Raw genomic sequence first — 18,770 nt, forward strand, 5'->3', positions numbered from 1 at the left:
CCAGGGCCAGTGCTCTATCTACTGCGTCACCTACCTGCCCCAAATAGATACTTTTTATGATATTAAAAAGGCTCTTTTATGCCCATACTTTGTATGTTTTTTTAAATAGCAGAAATGAGTGGTTGTACTTTGTCAAAATCTTTTTCTGCATCTACTGAAATAATCATGTGATTTTGGTGTTTTTGCTTTTGATATGATTAGTTAGATTGATTGTTTTCCTAATGTTGAATCATCTTTGAATCCTTTTGTTCTTTATATAAATGTTATTGATTATTACTGAATCATTTCTTGGATGAATTGCTGTAATGTCTTTCATAGGATTTTATTTAAAATTTGTCAATGATATTGGGTTATAGTTCTTTGCTTTTTATCCTTCTCTGGCTTAGGTATTAGGACCATATATTTCTCAAGAAAGGGGTTAGATAGAATCCTTTCCTTTTCAGTTTTTGAGAATAATTTGTGTAGTAGTACTCTTAACTGTTCTTTAAATTTGCTAGAATTCTCCTGTGATTCCATTGTGACTAGAAGGTTTTTCCTTTGGACTCTCCTTTAGACATGGTTCCATTTCTTTTTTGAGATTATATTAATTAAGAACTCTACTTGGGAGTCTTTTAGTTTGGGTATTTTATGCTGTTGAAAGTGTTCCTCTTTTTTTGTGTTCTTAGTTCGGTTAGGATACAAGTCTGCATAGGAGATAAGTATGCTTAGGAGATTCTGATCATTCTTGGTATTTCTTCTGGTTTTGTTGTGTTTCTACTTTGTTTATTTGCTGTATTATTGGCTTGATTTTCCACCCTCTTCCTTTTAATCAGGTTGGTTATGTTATTAATTTTTTTTAGTCTTTTGGAAGAACTAGCTTTTAGTTTTTTTCTTGTCATTTGATAGGCTTTTTGGTTTCTAATTTATCCATTTCTCTTCTAATTTTCCATAACCCTTCCTTTGTGCTTATTGTACATTTGTTTATTTGTTGGCTATTTTTTTTAGAAAATATATATTTAGTTCATTAATCCTTTCTTTTTCTATTTTGTTAATATATATTTTTAGGGATATAATTTTCTCTTAAGGACTGCTTTAGCTGCATCCCAGAAATTTTGACATATTGCTTAATTGTTTTCAAGGGGAATGGTAAGAGAACAAACACCTGCTATGTGCTAGGCACTATGCTAAATGCTTTACAAGTATTATCTCATTTGATTTTCACAACAGCTCTAGGAAGTGGGTGCTATTATTATCCCTATTTTACAGTTGAGAAAACTGAGGCAGACAAGTTAAGTAACTTGCCCAGGGCCACAAAGCTAGTGAATGTCTGAGACAGGATTTGAACTCTATCACTTAGGTGCAGTGGATAGATAGAGTTGTTGCGTCTAGAGTCAGGAAGACCTAAGTTAAAAATCTATCCTCAGATTTGCTGTGTGACCCTTTAGCAAATCACTTAACTTCTATCTGCCTGTCTCAGTTTCCTCAGTTATAAAACAGGGATGATAACAGAACTTGCCTCACAAGGTTGTGGTGAACATCAAATGAGATAATATTTGTAAAGTGCTTAGTAAAGAGTCCAGCACATATTAAGCACATGAAGTGCTTAATAAATGCTCATTTCCTTCCTTCCTATTATTTTCTTTCACATAATTATTAATTCACATAATGTTTTAATTGTATGTGATTGTTCTTTGACCCACTCATTATTTAGGATTTTATTTTTAAGATGCCACTTGAATCTTTGTCTTTTGTTTCTGTTTCATGAACTAATTAGTATTTTTATGCATTATGGTCTGGAAAACATGTGTTTACTGTTTCTTCCTTTTTACAGCTGTTTGCAATATCTTGATGTCCTAATAAAAGGTCAGTTTTTGCAAAATGTGGTGCTGAAAAATACTTATATTCTTTGTCAATTCCATTTAGGAGACATTAGAAGTCTTTTACCTCTAGTTTCTCCAGTAATTTGTTAAATTCTATATTTTCCTTTTAATTTATCTTTCTGCTAGATTTGTCCAAAATGGAGAGAGATATTAAAGTCTCCTGCTATTATTGCATTACTTACTATGTCTTCTTGTAATTCAGTTAATTTTTCCTTTATGAATTTAGGTGCTGAGGCATTGGGAGCATATGAGTTTAAGAGGGGTTTTGGTTTGTCTATAGTTCCTTTTCTTTTCTTTTCTTTTTTCTAATCACTTTTTAGATTGTGAGTTTTTGTTTTTTGTTTTGCCTGATAGCATGATTGCAATTACTATTTTTTTATTCACCTGATGCATAATAAATTTTATTCTAGCCCCTTGTTTTTATTTGTTGCATGTCCTTCTATTTTAGATATGTTTTTTTAAAGCAACTTATTATGAGGTTTTGGTTTCTTATCCAATCTATCTCTCTCTTTCATTTTGTTGGACTGTTTAAACTATTTAAATTTACAAGTTAGATTTATATTTTCCTCCATTTGTGTTATATTTCCTTCATCTAAAGTGGTTCACCCTTGGATGCCATATTTTTCACTTAGCAAGGAAATTATATATGCTAACTGAGATAGTGTTTAGACTCTCTTGATCTTCATGTTGTGACAATTGATTTACATAAGCAAACTTTCTTGGGAAATGATAGTCTATGATGATAAATGTGCAATTTATCAATGACAATAGCTTGTTTAAATAATTCGAGTTGGAGATATTTTCATTATGAGACATATCTTAGTTTTTTTCTTCTCATTATTTTGATCTTTGTGCTAACAAGTCAGTGGTCTGACTGTATACCAAAAGTTGATCAGACTGTAACTGCCATGTCAGTAATCAGTTATTTCCTGCCTAAGGCATGGTCAATTTTATTTTTGTAGAAATGTTATATATTTTTTGCCATGTTCTATATAAGAGACCACATGGTGCCGTGCATAGCAAACTGACTTGGAAGTTAGGAACACCTGGGTTCAAGTCTTGCTTCTGACTCCAACTGGCTGTGTATCCCTGGTCAAATTACACAACTTTTCAGTGCTCTAGGCAATTCACTAAGAAAAATTATTTGTAGAAAAGGTGTCAAAATGCAGTGGTAAAGGTAATTTCCTCACCCAAGAGTTCCCATTCCCAGTTCTTACCCTCCCATATGTCTTTGTGTTGGAATCACTGAGAATCAAGGTCTATACTATTTCAATTTTGAGGATCTTAAATGTTGGTGCATAAATTATAATTGTTTTCATGCCTTATTGCCTTATAAACAAGGCAAAATGAATTATATAGTTCTTGATTTATTGGAATGCAAGATAAAGCAAACTCTCCTGACTCCTTTCCAAAGAAAACCTGCAAGTCATTCTTTCATTAAGCTTCTATTTCCTTATGTCTTCTGTTTTCATTTTTAGTGAGAATGTCAAAATCAATATGATCTAGTTCCTCCAGCTGTGGGTCAATCAGTCATTGGATGAGGCTCTCACATTTAAAATACTAGCAGGAAATAAATGTTGGCAGTCTACAAATGGATCCTTATAGCCCTCTGCTCCTTAACCTGTTGCTGCTATGCCTCTCCTGTTTGAGGCTCAGATACCTGACAGATACCTGTCTTTGGAGCCACATCAAAGTCTTTAGAGCCTGCTAGAACTTGTCCTCTGCTGGCATGGACTTGGAGAACCCATTGTAACCTCTATGACATTAAGAGGCTTCAGAGCAGGACTTGATCTGGTCTTTTGGTCAGGAGTTCAACCATGAATTAGCTGTGTGGCCTTGGATAAGTCACTTCCTCTTTCTGGGATTCAGTTTCCTCTGCTATAGAAGCTAAATGTTAGACTAGATGTCCTTTCTAGCTCTAATATTTGCAGCTTTAAGTCTAGGATTTGTGATTCTGCTACAGCTCCACTCATAGTAGAGGGGCTCTCTTTGAACATATTCAAAACCAAGCTCATTATCTTTTCCCCATACATGCTACTCCTTTTAACTTAACTGGTTTTGTCTATGGAAACCAGAGTTTCCTCTGTTGGGTGTAAAGTGCTGTGCTAGAAATAAAAAGTAAAAAGAAAAGTTTCTACCCTCAAGGACCTTGCAGATTTCCAGGGGTGGAGAGAGAGGAGGAAGTGGAGGCTGAGATATAATATGTATGCTGATCTCTCTCTCTCTCTCTCTATATATATATATTATATATGTATATACATATGAATATATATAATATAGATATACACACACACATAGATATATAGATAGATATATATAGCTATAGATATCCAGAGCAGCTAGGTGGCAGAGTGGATAGAGTACTGGGCCTAGAGTCAGGAAGACCTGAGTTCAAATCTGGTCCAGATACTTACTAGCTGTGTGACCTTGGGCAAGTCACTTAACCCTGTTTGCCTCAGTTTCCTCATCTATAAAATGAGCTGGAGAACAATATGGCAAACCATTCCAGTATCTTTGCCATGAAAACCCCAAATGGGGTAACAAAGTGTCAGACATGACTGAACAACACGTATCTGTATCCATATTTGTACCCATAATATGGTTATTCACATAGATGGTGTTTCCCGGAAACAGGATGTAAACTGCTTGAGAGCAGGAACTATTCACTTTTGTCTTTGTTTCCTTTGCACCTAATACAGTGCCTGGCACACAGTAGGTGCTTAGTAGATCTTGTTTATTGGTTGATTGGAATGAGATAGAGGTAGAGCTACTCATACTGCAGTGCTATCTATTCTTCTCGTTTATTGTGAGGTACAGAAACAGTGATTGGCTCTGGGTGATATGCCCTGACTGCTGACCAAACCTTTGCCTCTCCCACCTCCCCAAACCAATCTAATCATAAAGAAAATAAAGTTTAATAGCATAAGAAACAGTCATGTTTATTGATTAGAACATGGTATAAAATTACAAGGATCTAGAGATGACCTTGGGAAAGGGCAGCTGGGTGGGACATGCAGTGCTGGGCTTTGGGGTAGGAGGAAATGCTGCTACAGAGAGCACTAGTGTGTGCCATAGGTCATACCATAGTCCAGTTTATCCCCTCCTTTTCCCTCCCAGGAAAGATAGAGGACTAAATTGCCATCATGGATGTTGGGCAGAGAACAGTGTAAATGGCCTTTGTGTGTGGAAACATCAAGGGAATTTGGGTCATGAGAATATGTCATTATGAATCAACCAAACCCACCCCCGAAGGACTGGAAAGGGAATCAATCTGTTGCTGGTTTTCTGAATATAGCCCTGGTTTGGCCTTACTGCACAAGTTTTTGTTTTTTAGTTTAAATGAAAGGGCATGTTGGTACAGGATGACATTGAAGGATGAGCTGAGTAGCTTCCACGCACAGCAAGCAGGCAAACAGCAGAGCAGGCTCACCACTCAGTGCTCCTGGCATCATTGAGTGTGGGAGCTTTTGAGTTGGGGTCATGTGGGAGCACACACAGATTACTGTGCGATAGCAATAAAGCTTTGAGCAGAGGGATCTGTCTATGGTGGCAGTGGCCTGAAGAGATTCACATGCTTTTGAAATGAAATAAAGTCCCATCATTGTCTCTTGAGAAAAAGAAGAAAGAATAGGCAGGATTCTTAGCATTCTGAGACCGTGGCAGGTGGTGGGTGTCCATAGGAATTATCCAGTGGTAAATGCTCCCAAAGTTCTTCTTTAAAAGCTTTTCTGCTCAGAGTTGGTGTGGAAAATCTGAACTGGGCATTGCTCAGTTTCTTGAGTTTGTTTGTTTTTCCTGGCACAATGTCTCTGATGTCCAGATGTCTCACTTACTAACTTAAGGTTACATGACATTTTCAAAGAGTTGAAGGGATCTCATGATGTTGTCATCCTGCACAGGGAGGCAAGGGGAAGATAAAGAGAGTTAATGAGAAATCACCACATGAGGAATTGGTGACATATCCTTTGGGGGCAGCTCCAAACAGCTTCACATCTTTTCTTTCATTAGCTTCCTAGCTTCCTCTCCTCTGTGAGACAAAAAGGACAAGATTGTCAGGTCTATTTTTTATAGAGAAATTGTGGCTCAGAGAGGGGCAGGGACTGGGTCAATGTATGAAAGGGGAGGGGTGGTGGTTAGAATTGGCAGGACCATGAGGCACTCTGAAATTGCTTTTTTTTGGGGGGGAGAATGTCTAAGACTTCTATCAAATCAACAGATCCCAAATCCAGTTCACATCCTCAGAAAGAAACCTGCCATGTGTTTACATAAGAATAGAAGGGTAAAGTGGGGCCCAGAAAGTTAAAAAAATCTTTAAAAAAGGGGGTATCTATATTTTAATGTGTAGTTGGGGAAAAATAAAAATATTACATATATATTTTAAAAAGACAGGGAGTATATAGTCTAGCCTTTCAGACAAAACTAGGCATAGCAAAGCATGCAAGTGAGACCTTAAAAGTTGATGCTTTGAAACTGCTATGGGCTATTGAGTATGTTTGAAAGCCACTGAAATGTAAAGTTTTGCATTTCTTTATATCCCCAGCACTTAGCACAGTGCCTGGCATATAGTAAGCATTTAATAAATGCCTGTCGACTGACTAACTAGTGACTGCACTGATTGGGAACCGCATAGGCCAGTCATTCTTCCTTAAAGTGAAGTCTGAGGAAGTTCCTGAATCTACTCAAAGGACTAGTGCACAATTATCATCAGTTCACTTTATCTGTAGGCAATCTGTGGGCCAGTGGTTTGGGCACAGATTTGGCTGTACATGGAGCTTCTTTTTGTTTGTTTTGTAGGGGGAAGATAGTTTTTTTTTCTTTTCATGTGGGCTGAGATCCAGTGTCTCATAACATGTACAGCACTAAATTGCCCTCTCAGAGCTCTTACATGCCTCTATATACATATTCCACTCATCATGCCACTATTTGGAAGGACAAACACAGACAGCAGCTTCCCTCTTTTCTTCCTATTGGAGCCCAAAGAATCCCCGGGCCCTCATCAAGTGTCACTTATGAAAATTCCCCTCACCTCTTGACAGGATTCAAGAAATTCATCTAAAGTCACAACACCATCTTTGTTCTTGTCCATTTTCTGAAAGATACAACAGGAAGTAGTAAGTCACAGAATACCACCCTCCACGTGTTTCTTTGCTCCTAACCTTTTTTTTAAAAACAGTGTACAAAGGAGTAGGGCGTTAGCTTCTCACAGACCAGACTGCTGAAAAAGGTCTTGGTGTAGATCCCTACACAAAGGGTCATTACACATCTTATAGAAGATGTACTGCCAGAGGAAGGAACAAAATTTGGAAGGTGTAGCTCACTACAAAACCATGTCATTCAATGCCAACTAACTCTCACTATTGCTTGTTAGGGACTCCTTGGTCTTATTTTTCCTCACAGAGGCTGTTCTAGACCAGATCCTTAAAATGCTCAGCTTTCTTAAACTCCCTTTTTCTTAAAATTCTGTGTCTCTCAGCCTCACTCTCAGGGGATGACCTAACCTTTTTTTTACAGAAAAGACTGAGGCTCTCTCTCTCTCATAGATACTCATTTTCACCTCAATAAACCTCTGTCCTTCCCTCTATTCTCTCATTTTCCCCTTTAGTCTCAGAGGAAGTACTACTATCTAGTTCTCACCTCTCTCCAGGACCTATTGCCCATAACTATCAATCTAATCCATCAACAATATTTATTGAAAAACTAATATGTGCCCCTTCCCTGCTTCAAAGGCCTTTCCACTTCTACCTGTAAACATACATAGGTCATCTCTATCCTATGACAAAAATCACTTGGCTATAGTTTAGCTATTTTTTCTTTGCTGTAACTACAAAGTTCTGTTGATTTTTTTTTTCCTTTTGAAATGTCTCTTGAATCCAACACTTCTCTGATTCCATTGCTCCCATCCTAGTCCAGGCCCTCATCATTTCCCCCACAGATTAATGTAACAGAGTCCTAACTTATCTCCATGTCTTTTAACCCTACAAAAATTAGTTTCTACTACTACCAGATTCGTTTCCCTAAAGTAATCAATTTCATTGTTAGTCAAGTCCTAAAGAACTTAAAGATCTTTGTCTACCAAATCAAATCTAAATTCCTAGATCTCGCCTTCAGAACCTTCCATAAATGAATGCTACATATGTAGCAAATCTTTTTCTCTCTACTCCTTAATAGACAGTATTGTATAATGGATAAAGCCCTGGATACGGGGTCAGGAGACCTATTTGAAATCCTGCCTCAAGTCATTCAATATCTCAGAGCTTTAGTTTCTTCAATTATAAAATGGGAAAACTACTATCTGTTCTCTCTATCTTAGGTAGTAATTATTCAGAAAGTGCTTCACAAGCCAAGTTATTATTATTATTGAATTGATCAATGAAAAGGCATTTGTTAAGAACTTACTATGTGCCAAGCACAGAGCTAAGCACTGGGGATACAAAGAAAAAATTGAAACAGCATACCCTCAAGGAGTTTCTAACAGGAGAGAGACAAGTATATATATGAGAATATGTAGAATATATTACAAATGAATACAAGGCAGTTTTTGAATGGAGAGCATTAGCAGTTGTGTGTATTTGTTGAATGTAGTGGAGATCAAGAAAGGCTTCATTTTTAACATGAACCCACTTGCCAGGCAAATCTCACCATCATTATTCACTCCTTCTCCCAGCTTCAGTACTTCTATGAATTGTAAACTTATCAGCGGAGTCGTTCCATGGGTACAACTCACAACCCATCCATAACTTCAAATCCTATGAGATGCCTGCCTACATACTACCATAAATCTTTGCTGGGTTCCACTCAGGGTGCTAGGGGTTTTCCTCCAGCTCTTTTGGTGCTACAGCACATGGGGACTGATGGAGCATACAGGCTGTCCATCTGTTATCCCTTGCTTTTGCTACATGGCTAACCTTTCTTTTCTGATCCTATTCTGCTTCGGTGGATTTTTAAATTTCACTTCTGATGTGTAACTCTTTGTTGGCAATATGCTAGAGAAGATTTCTGTCTGAAAGGGGGTTCCCCTTTCAGATGTGGATGGTTTTCTAGAGGAAAAGGGGAGAAACAAGGACAAATAGAGAAACTCAATAAAAACCACAACAGTCTCATAGAGAAAAGGCAATTGCCCAAAATAAAGATGGCTAAAGTTTTTTGTTTCCCAGCATCTAATTTACATATGGCTGACATATGGACTTTATAGTTAATAGCTGGGAAATAGAGGTCCCTAGGACTGTTTGGTGACTATAGGATAAATGTACATTGCTTAGTTATGTTGTAGAATGGATGATAGAAATATGGATTTTGGTTTATCACCATGAGATAGAAATGAGCCATCTTATTGAATGCATGACCCTATCTTAAACTGGTAAAGTAGTTTAAGGCTCACAGAAAACTCAGAGGTCAGAAAACTGAAGCTCAGAGTAGAGGTGATCTTAGGAGAGATCTCTAGTAAGATCTAAGAAAAAGTCTTTGAGCTTGCATTGCTACTTTTGCTTGGAAGAGCTGAATGGGTGAAGGAATGGCTTAGTCTTTGCAGTTTGGAAGAGCTAATTGAAGAAGGTTTTACTTATATTGTTACCTGCTGCAATGAGATGGAAACTCCTCATAGCCTAGCCCAGGGACCCACCTTATACAAGATCTATACATCCCGGCATTACTATTTCTGCTTTTGCTAAAAGACAGACATGCTACCTTAGCAGTCCAGAAGAGAAACAATGTGAGTGGACCAGCCAGCAGAGATGTGCCTCCACCTAGCAGGACTGCTGAGATGTCGAGAAGAACAATAACCTGAGTGGCACTGCATAGCTCTTGACTTGGCCTCATCATTTGTTTACTGGATGATGTAGTTTATATTTCTCTACTCTCTAACAGGCAAGTACCAAACTCTTGAATATAGATAGAGTGTTAGACTTGGAGTCAGTAGACCAGGGTTCGAATGCTGCCCAAGATACTTACTAGATAGTCTGAACCAGTATCTCTTGGTTACCTCTTTGTAGTAATTGATTTACTTGCATTAAAATTCCTGAAGAAATGGTGATAGTCTGCTGATGTCTGTTCTTTTATCTGTTTTTTTTTTTGAAAATTTGGTATTAGTTCTGATCATTGCTCTGATAAGTCAATGATTTCACTGCACACAGATATCTAGAAATAACTTCCACAGTGGTATCCAGTTGTTTACTGTCCATTAAGATAGTTTATTAATTTTCATGATTTGATACTTGTCATGTCTAGTCCCAAACACTTTCTCAAAGAAATGTATTTGTGACATGTATATGTGAGGATCTTACATAATCTACAAACATTTGGCCTCTCTTGTTTCATTTATTTTCTAATGTATTTTTATCATCCTTCCTTCTGCTCACCTTTTCATTGAAATCACCAAGCACTAAAGTATATGCTGATTTAATGTGAAGGGTCCTATTGAGTTCTTCTAAAACGACTCTACCTCTTCATTCTCTACAACAAATATTCACATTTAGCCTGCATTTATCTTTGTGGTTGTCTTTTTTCAAATTTTCATCCTGTTTACTTCTCTATGACATGACCAAATGTCCTATGAAATAAGGTTTCTTATTGTTTTTAGATGAAAGATAAAGTCAGTTTCTTTATTCGCTTCTCTAAGGGGAACCTGTGAGTTATATCCTTCTATTTAATGACAACTTTCTTTGTTCTGATCTTGTTTATGGTGAGAGGGCAGGTAGGTGATGCAATAGATAGAGTACCAGGCCTAGAGTCAGGAAGACTCATCTTCCTGAATTCAATCCAGACTCACACACTTCTATCTGTGTGACCCTGGCCAAGTCACTTAACCCTGTTCACCTCAGTTTCTTCATCTATAAAATGAGCTGGAGAAGGAAATGGCAAACCACTCCAGTATCCTTGCCAAGAACATCCCAAATGGGGTCATGAAGAGTCAGACATGACTGAAAAAAATTATAGTGAGAATGATAATATTCATATGATTAAGTTTTTCCACTAATACATTAACTTATTAGTCATTAGACAAGGGTCTCACATTTAAATTGTCAACAGTTAAGTTAATATTTAAAATTGGACTAAAAATTGTGTTTCTTAGCTCCTTCTTCCACCTTTTCCACTACTAAGCCACTGTCACTGCAAATGTAGTTGAGAGTTATGCAGGCAAGGGGAAAATTCTGTATTTTTCTTTGTTTCATGGATCACCATTACCAAAGAATTGTTCACCAAGTGGCCAGCCTACCGATATTGAGCAATTGCTACTTAGCAAGGCTGATCCTTGGAAAAGATGTACCATCTGTCACTAGAATCATGCTTGGAACCTTTCCAGTACGGGTGGAACCTTCCAGAGCCTCTGCAGTGAGCCATAAGAGGGCTGACACTGCTTCTCACACTTCTCTTGGGATCCTCTCAGGCTTACTTAGTACAAGAGTATGGCAGAGTAGGCACTCAATATTTACTTGTCTATGGATTACAATAATGAGCCATTGGAGACTATCATAGCCTTTGCTTAGCTTGTGCTAAGGATACTAGGAATGTGGGCTTACCTGGAAAAACACATCTACATGCTGTCTTGGAGTGTCATCTTTGAGCACAGGATAAGTGTATTTCCCCATCATGTCATAAATGGCCTTGACAATATCTATCATCTCCTGGAGCAGGAGCACAAAAACACAGAACAAGGGAACTGAGATAGTAAATCTGAGCAGGGTACATTGTTTCATCTTGTTTAGTATGGACTGTGGCTTCCTGTTTGTTTTGACTCAAGAAATGGGCGTTCCCTGTGGAGATCAATGTTGCCTGCTGTTTTGACTAGGGATGATTGCTGAAAATAGGGCTCCTGAGAGGGGAGCTCTAAGAACTTTTCCTTTCCTATTTGCCTCCTAGACTCAATGGAAGGGACTGCTATCCCCTTTCCTTGCATAATTTCCCCTGACAGGGAGGAGGGGGTGGGGAATCCTCTGGGCACGTCTAGAAAAATAGGGAAACCTTATTCTGTTGTGATAGACTTGAACTGAATGAAATATCAGCTCAGTTTGGGGAATAGTCTAATATTTTGATTTTTGTTTTGGTTCAGCCATTTTAGAAAATATACAGGTTATACTATTGGCTTGAACTAAGTCTCTAAGTTTTTTGGCTAAGAACTTAAAAAAATGATAAGAAGGGCCAAAGCTAGGGAGTTTGGGGCCTAGACATGGAGAGGGAGAGTCTCACCAGCTTGGTTCCAGTAAAGTTGTGGGGAGAGTCTGGAAGGGGCTATGTTTTACAGGCTGATTGTAGGTATATGAACTTGAGGGCTTTTTTAGCACCAGCTAACGGAGTTACCTTCTCTCTTACCACCTACCTTCCTTTGTTAACTCTCTGATCACCAGCAACACAGGCCTCCACCCTCCCCAAAAGGGGCTAAGGTGGTCACCCCATCTGTCATGCCCCAAGGACATATTCTATCACCAGCCATATATTAATATCCATTTGCAAGGTTGAACCATTGAAACACTATAATGGATTGCGTATGTCTTAAGGAAAAAAGAATTAAGGAAAAAAGATTAGGAAAAATAAAGACATATTTAATAGTTACAACAAGTAATAAAAACTATGATGTAGTGCCAGGCTAAATTCAGGGAAGAGAAATATTTCAAAATGAAAATGCAGCCTTTTTTAATGTGGAAAACTTTCTTCTTTTTCTTTCTTTATTGAATTGTTTGGACTTTTCAAGATGGTGTCTATGCCTTCTTAAAGCTGAACTCTGACTTCCACTGATAGTCAATCATGACAAAGGTCAAGTTGGCTTCTTTTCTCTCTTCTCTTATTCAGTATCCTTATTTCTTTCTCAGTGTCACACTCTTCTTTACCATCCAACTTCCTTCTCACCATTAAAATTTACCTTCTCCTCTTCTAGCTAGATAGTGCAGTAGGTAGAGTGCTGGGCCTAGAGTCAAGAAGATTCCTCTTCCTGAGTTCAAATCTGGCCTCAGACACTTAATTGCTGTGTGACCCTGGCCAAGTCACTGAATTCTGTTTACCTCAGTTTCTTCATCTGTAAAATGAGTTGGAGAAGGAAATGGCAAACCACTCCAGTATCTCTGCTAAGAAAACCCTAAATAGGGTCACAAAGAGTCAGACATGACTGAGCAACAACTTTCATTTCCCTTTTGCTTTAGGAAGGCAAGCTGATCAATTGAATTCCCAGTAAATTGTTACCAATTTAGCATGTTATTCCTCACAAAGGTATTTGCATATTAGCAGCTAGACCCTTAGAAACACAAGACTTTAATACAAAGAAATAAATTTCTAATGATAGAATTTTAAGCATGGGGGAAGGTGGAGGAAGGCAGATATTTTGAATCAGAGTAATTTTCCTTGTGCCCCTAAAATGATTTAATCTACCACTTTCTTCAACTGCATTAGACTGTCTCTCTTATAGCTTTTTGACATTCATATCATGCGCTGAATTACTTACTCATTCTTTATGTTTACCTAGTACCTTCCCTAATCCAAACCCTAGATGTGGTAGCCTTCTCTCTATCAACCTTTTCCCACTCCCAACCCCAAGTCTTGGTAGAGGTGGGTGGGGTGGGATGAAAGGTTTGCTTTATGTGGGTTGACCTAATAGGGGCTCCATAAATCCTTGATTAGATGATTGATTGGTTACTGTCACAACTAGTGTTATACTACCCACCCAAGCTATCTGTTTTCAAGCGTACTTAATTGTGTAAGTATCTCAATTATTTATAGAGTATTTTAAAGTTTAAATGGGAAAACTTCTCAAACCAAATCAGGTGTTGGTTCACTGTTTGGTAAAGAAATTTTGGGGATTCAGTGTTTTGGGGGTTCATTTTGAGATTAATTCTGTAAATGTCGTCTATTCTGGCATTTGACTCATGATTTGTTTAAACTCCTACTTTTAAAGGGAAGGCAGGCACATAGAAAGGGAATTAAGTTCTGGGTCTGCCACTCAGTACCCATGTGACCTTGAGTAAAATATTTAATTTCTCTAAAGCTGAGTTTCTTCCTCCTAAAATATCAAAAATAATATTGGTCTCACTTATCCTACAGACTTCTTGCAAGGATGAAATAAGATAATGGATGAAAATGTACTTTGTAAATTGTTAAAGCATTGTTGTTGTTTTTTTCAGTCTTCTCAGTCATGTCTGTGACCCTATCTGGAGTTTTCTTGGCAAAGGTATTGGAATGGTTTGCTATTTCCTTCTCCAGTTCATTTTACAGATGAGGAAACTGAGCCAAACAGGGTTAAGTGACTTGCCCAGGGTCACACAGTTAGTGAGTGTTTGGTGCCACATTTGAACTCAAGAGGACCAGTCTTCCTGACTCCAGGCTGGACACGATTCACTGCGCCATCTAGTGGCCCTTAAAGCAATGTACACTGTAGAATGATGTGACAGCTGTGTTTCATTTCTCATGACTCCACAATAGCACATCTCTGACTTGCTCCAGCTACATCTCTGGATACAGACATAGCGTAATTTAGTTTAGGACCCCATGTGTGCCATCTTGGAGAAACTCAGAGGGCCTGACTACATCCTGGCCCATGGGAGAAAGACTCTCCATTTGACCATTTTAAAGGATTCTGTTTAAAACTAAAGGTTTCTGAAGTAGAAATAATGGTAACCTTGAGGGTAAACACCCATTCCATCACAGAAGAGAAGATTAAAGCTGTGCAGCTTGATAGGAGCCCTAGATTTGGAGAAGAGAAGATGTCTAAGTGTTTTGAGAAAGAGTAAAGAAGATCTGGTAGGCAAATATATTGAAGGGAAAGTCAGCCCAAGAAGAATGGAAAGTTCTGCAATTCTGACAAACTAAGGTAGATGCAGAGGGACTTCATCAACAATCAGGGTTTAGAAAGTCATGTGTAGGAAGTGGGAACAAGACTAAGTTATTGAGGTGAATAGAAAAAAGTGTGGTCCCCTGAGAATTGTGTCAGGAGCATTCAAGCTCAGGGCAAACCAAGGCTAGTGAGCAAAGATTTTGAAGAATGACAAAGCTATTGCTCCAGGTAGACAGGATCATGACAATGGACTGTGGTGAGAAGGCTGAACTACTCAACTCTTATTTTGTCTCTTTCTTTTCTAAGGAGAATGATATTTGGACTAGGAAGGAGTGGAAAAAAAATATTTAACAGGGGCATGGGAACCCAAGAAAAGAGAAGAGACAGTCTGCATGTAGCTCTCCTCAGTGAAACTGCCAGGACAAACTACATCCTAAGGTTCTAAAATAATTAGAAGATATAGTTGCTAAGACATTACCAATCATCTTTGAAAGCTCTTGGAGAATAGGGGAAGTGTTGCAGGCTTGCACAAAAGCAAAAATTATCCCATTTTTCAAAAAGAAAAAAGGTATATTCTGCAAACTACAGACTAATGTTCTTAACTTCTTTTACTGGTAAAATCCTAGAATACATTATTAAAGAATCAGGCACATAGTGGGCACATAGAAAAAGAAAAATTGATCAGTCTGTCAATTAACATTTATCAAACACCTACTATGTGTCAAACACTATGCTTAACGCTAGAGGAAAAAAAAAGGTAGGAGACAATGCCTGCCTTCAAGGAGCTCAGAATCTCATAACTAAATGCCAGTATGATTTCATAAAGAAGACGTCACACCAGACTAATCTCATTTTTTTTTGTAGGGTAATTAGACTGGTAGATGAGGTGAATACCATAGATAGAGATTTCTGTGAAGCATTTTTACAAAGTCTCTCATGTTATATTTATGGATGAGAAAGAAGATATTGACTAGATGACAGTACAATTAGATGGATTTGAAACTAATTGAATAAGTGAACCTAAAGAGTAGTCATTAATGAATTGATATCATCTTGGAGAGAGATCTTTAGTGGAATGCTTCAGGCCTGTCCTCAGCCCTGTACCATCCAACATTTTCTTAGCTATAAATTAAAGGCATAGATGGTTTGGCTGCCAAATGTTCCAATGATACAAAGTTTGGAAGGAAAGTTAACATTCTGGGTGAGAGAATTCCATTTGAAGATTTCAACAGGCTAGACCAATTGGCCAAAGTGAATAAAATGAAATTTAAAAGGCATAAGTGAAAAATAGCATGGGGGAGGCATGGCTAGACAACAGTCTGTGCAGAATATCTTCAGTCTGAAGCCAATATAAGTCAGTGTCTCCTGGTAGCCAAAAAAGCCCATGTAATTCTTGAAAGACACATAATATCCAGAAAGAGGGAACGTTAAGGGATCATACAGCTAGAACTAGAAGGCATCCCAGAGGCCATCTAGTGCAGTTTTCTCACTTTACTTATAGGAAAAGTGCAGACCTAGGAAGTTACGACTTGCTCAATATCATACAGGTAGCAAGCATCAGGCAAAATTTGAACCCTGGTCTTCTGGCTCCAGAACCAGTGTTCTGTTTATAGTAATATATCTCTAATTTTCTCTCTGGGGCAGGTCACTTCTGGAGAATTGTGTTCAGTTCTAGGCACCATGTTTTGAATGGAATTTGTCCAAAAGAGGACTGGGATCTTGAAAGGACTGGTTGAAGGACCAGGGAATATTCGTCTTAGAGAAGAGAAGACTGAGAGAGGATATGATTGCTGTCTTCAAGTATTTCAATGGCTTGATGTGGAAAAAGGTTAGACTTGCTTCGCTTCCTTGACCCAAAAGGCAAAGATAGAAGCAATGTGTAATGTAGCAGATAGACTACTGAGTCTGGAGTAAAAAAGATCTGGCCTCAGATGCTTACTAGCTGTGTGACCTTGGGCAAGTTACTTAATCTCTGTTTGCCTCAGTTTCCTTAACTATAAAATAGGGATAATAATACCACCTACCTTGTTGTTATGAGAATTAAATGAGATATTTGTAAAGCATTTAGCACAGTGCCTGGCATATAGTTGGCATTATATAATGTTAGCTACTGTTATTATTAGTTGCTAAGAGGAAAATATAGGCTTGATGTAGACAGGAAAAGCTTCCTAACAATTAGAGCTACATGAAAGTGGAAAGGAAGGTCTTGACCAGAAGTGAGTTCTTCCGTAAGAAAAATCTCCTAGTAGAAGTTGCAAGATCACTCATTAGGGATCTTGTACAAGTGATTCTTGGTCAGGTATGGCCCTTGAGTTCTGTCTTCCAGACAAAACATCCCCAATTCTTTCAACTGATTTTCACATTGCATATTTCTCAATCCTTTGACCTCTTCTGAGTTCTTCCCAAGGTGCGTATGCCTTTACTAAAATGGAGCAGTAGAAAGAGCCTTGGATTTGGAGTCAGAGGCCTTGGGTTCAAATCCTGACTCTGCTGTGTGACCTTGGGCGTAAATCCCTTTTCTGGGCCTCAGTTTCCTCATCTGTAGAGTGAGGAAGGTTGGGTTAAATGGTTTTTGAAGTCTCTGCTGGCAGCAATGATTCTTGTTTAGCAAATCTATTTAGACTCAATAATGCAGTTTTCTGTATAAATAATTAGAGCTAGAAGGACCTTCAAGGCCATCTAGTTCGAACCTCTCATTTTACAGATGAGGAAGCTGAGGTCCAGAGAGAGGAAATGACTTGTCCAAGGTCACCCAAGCCGTATGTAGCAAAGGAACTTGTGGGGTCCCAATTGGAAAAAAGCCATAAAATATAGAAATAAGTGAAAAGCAATAAAGACTTAAAATCTGTGAAAGGTGGAAGTCTGAACATGGTAATCTGTTAACAATCATAACTTAGATGCTGAATTTTATTTTAGACACTGAGTCATAACTTGAGATACTATGACCTATGAAAGCCATAACAAGAATATTGTGACATATATGTGACTAGGATATGATCAATACACAAACTTATGTTTGGGCATAACATTAGCATAATTCCCAAGCTCATTACTAAGTAGGAAACCAAAAATGTCCACCAATCAGTAGTGATGCACTCTGTAACTCCTTCTCCCTTTGTCTGTTTTCTATAATTACCATGGGGATTTTGGGGGTCTTAGCAGGGATCCACTGAACTCTCTGGCCATTGCCCCAGACCAAAGATTGTACCTGTTTTGTAAGTATTCATGACGATTGATTAAACTACTTACTATAATCAGTTTGGAGATACTTGGCCTCTTCCACTGGTATCAAAAGAACACCCCATGGTTATGGGGGAGGTACAGGGATCCCCAGCCAGGAAAATTCCGGACCTTACAGTACCTTAGTGTATAAATCTCAACTCAAGTTCACCCCAGGCATGACCCTCAGAGATAAGGAAGTCCAGTTTCCTCTGTCAGTGGGGCATTTCATCCAGCTCTTCATCAAGAGACTTCTTGTTCATTTTGTCTTTTGGAGAAAGATGCAGAGAAAGGGGGATTTCTTCCCATTTTGCAGGAATAGGTAGGTGGGAGGTGGTTGAAGGCAATATAATATGTCATTGGAAGAGCCAGGATTGGGATTTGGTGAAATGGAGCTCCAGCCCAATGTATTTTTCTTGGATTTACCCTGACTTTTGATAGAACATTATCTCTTATGAAACTGGTAAGGCCAAGTGGTCCAGAAATGTGTTTCTGTGCTATAGAGAATTCAGCCTCCAGACAGGAAGACAGAGTTTCTTCTAATCACTTTGACTCTTTTTCCAGTTGAGCTTTGGCATATTAAAGCATATTTCTAATCATTTTGATTTAGAAATGAATCTATGACAATGGAATTTTCCCTCTGTGTGTGTCTGTTATCTCACTTTCTTCCTGGGCTTGACAATTCCACTATTGTGAGCAAGGGCCCTTTTTGTTGGACTAATCTTTGTTGGGTGAACAGGGAGAGAGAGCGAGATGGAAAGATACAGCAGAAAAAAGGGAAGTGCTTCTGCCTGTGCATTCATGAATAATGGCTTTATTTTCCTTTGTCATGAATAGTACCGGAAAGGCACCCAGCTCATTGCAGCTGATTTAATAACAGGATAATTATGCCGCATTTTAAGTATTCGGAGGCAGAATTTAAAGTAGGACATTGTGAG

The 18,770-nt window shown here is 38.3% G+C and overlaps 1 protein-coding gene across 3 annotated transcripts in view; it reads right to left on the bottom strand.

Annotated features, from left to right (window-relative positions):
- Positions 1 to 4,777: 4,777 nt before the first annotated feature.
- The window catches only part of KCNIP1 (potassium voltage-gated channel interacting protein 1), a 139,393-nt gene continuing 125,400 nt past the window's right edge, over positions 4,778 to 18,770 (bottom strand). For 2 of the 3 annotated variants that reach the window (XM_027841830.1, XM_027841829.1), the window contains exons 6-8: positions 11,375 to 11,479; positions 6,886 to 6,948; positions 4,778 to 5,750 (exon numbers count right to left, since the gene is read on the bottom strand). In XM_027841830.1, coding sequence (XP_027697631.1) covers positions 5,703 to 5,750; positions 6,886 to 6,948; positions 11,375 to 11,479 — 216 coding nt within the window. In that variant the 3' untranslated portion in view covers positions 4,778 to 5,702. The remainder of the gene's footprint in view (positions 5,751 to 6,885; positions 6,949 to 11,374; positions 11,480 to 18,770) is intronic. The other variant, XM_027841831.1, reaches the window with a different exon arrangement.

The sequence above is a fragment of the Vombatus ursinus genome, unplaced genomic scaffold (genome assembly GCF_900497805.2).
Source record: "Vombatus ursinus unplaced genomic scaffold, bare-nosed wombat genome assembly UNPS02014863.1, whole genome shotgun sequence".
In the NCBI taxonomy this organism is placed as follows: Eukaryota; Metazoa; Chordata; class Mammalia; order Diprotodontia; family Vombatidae; genus Vombatus; species Vombatus ursinus.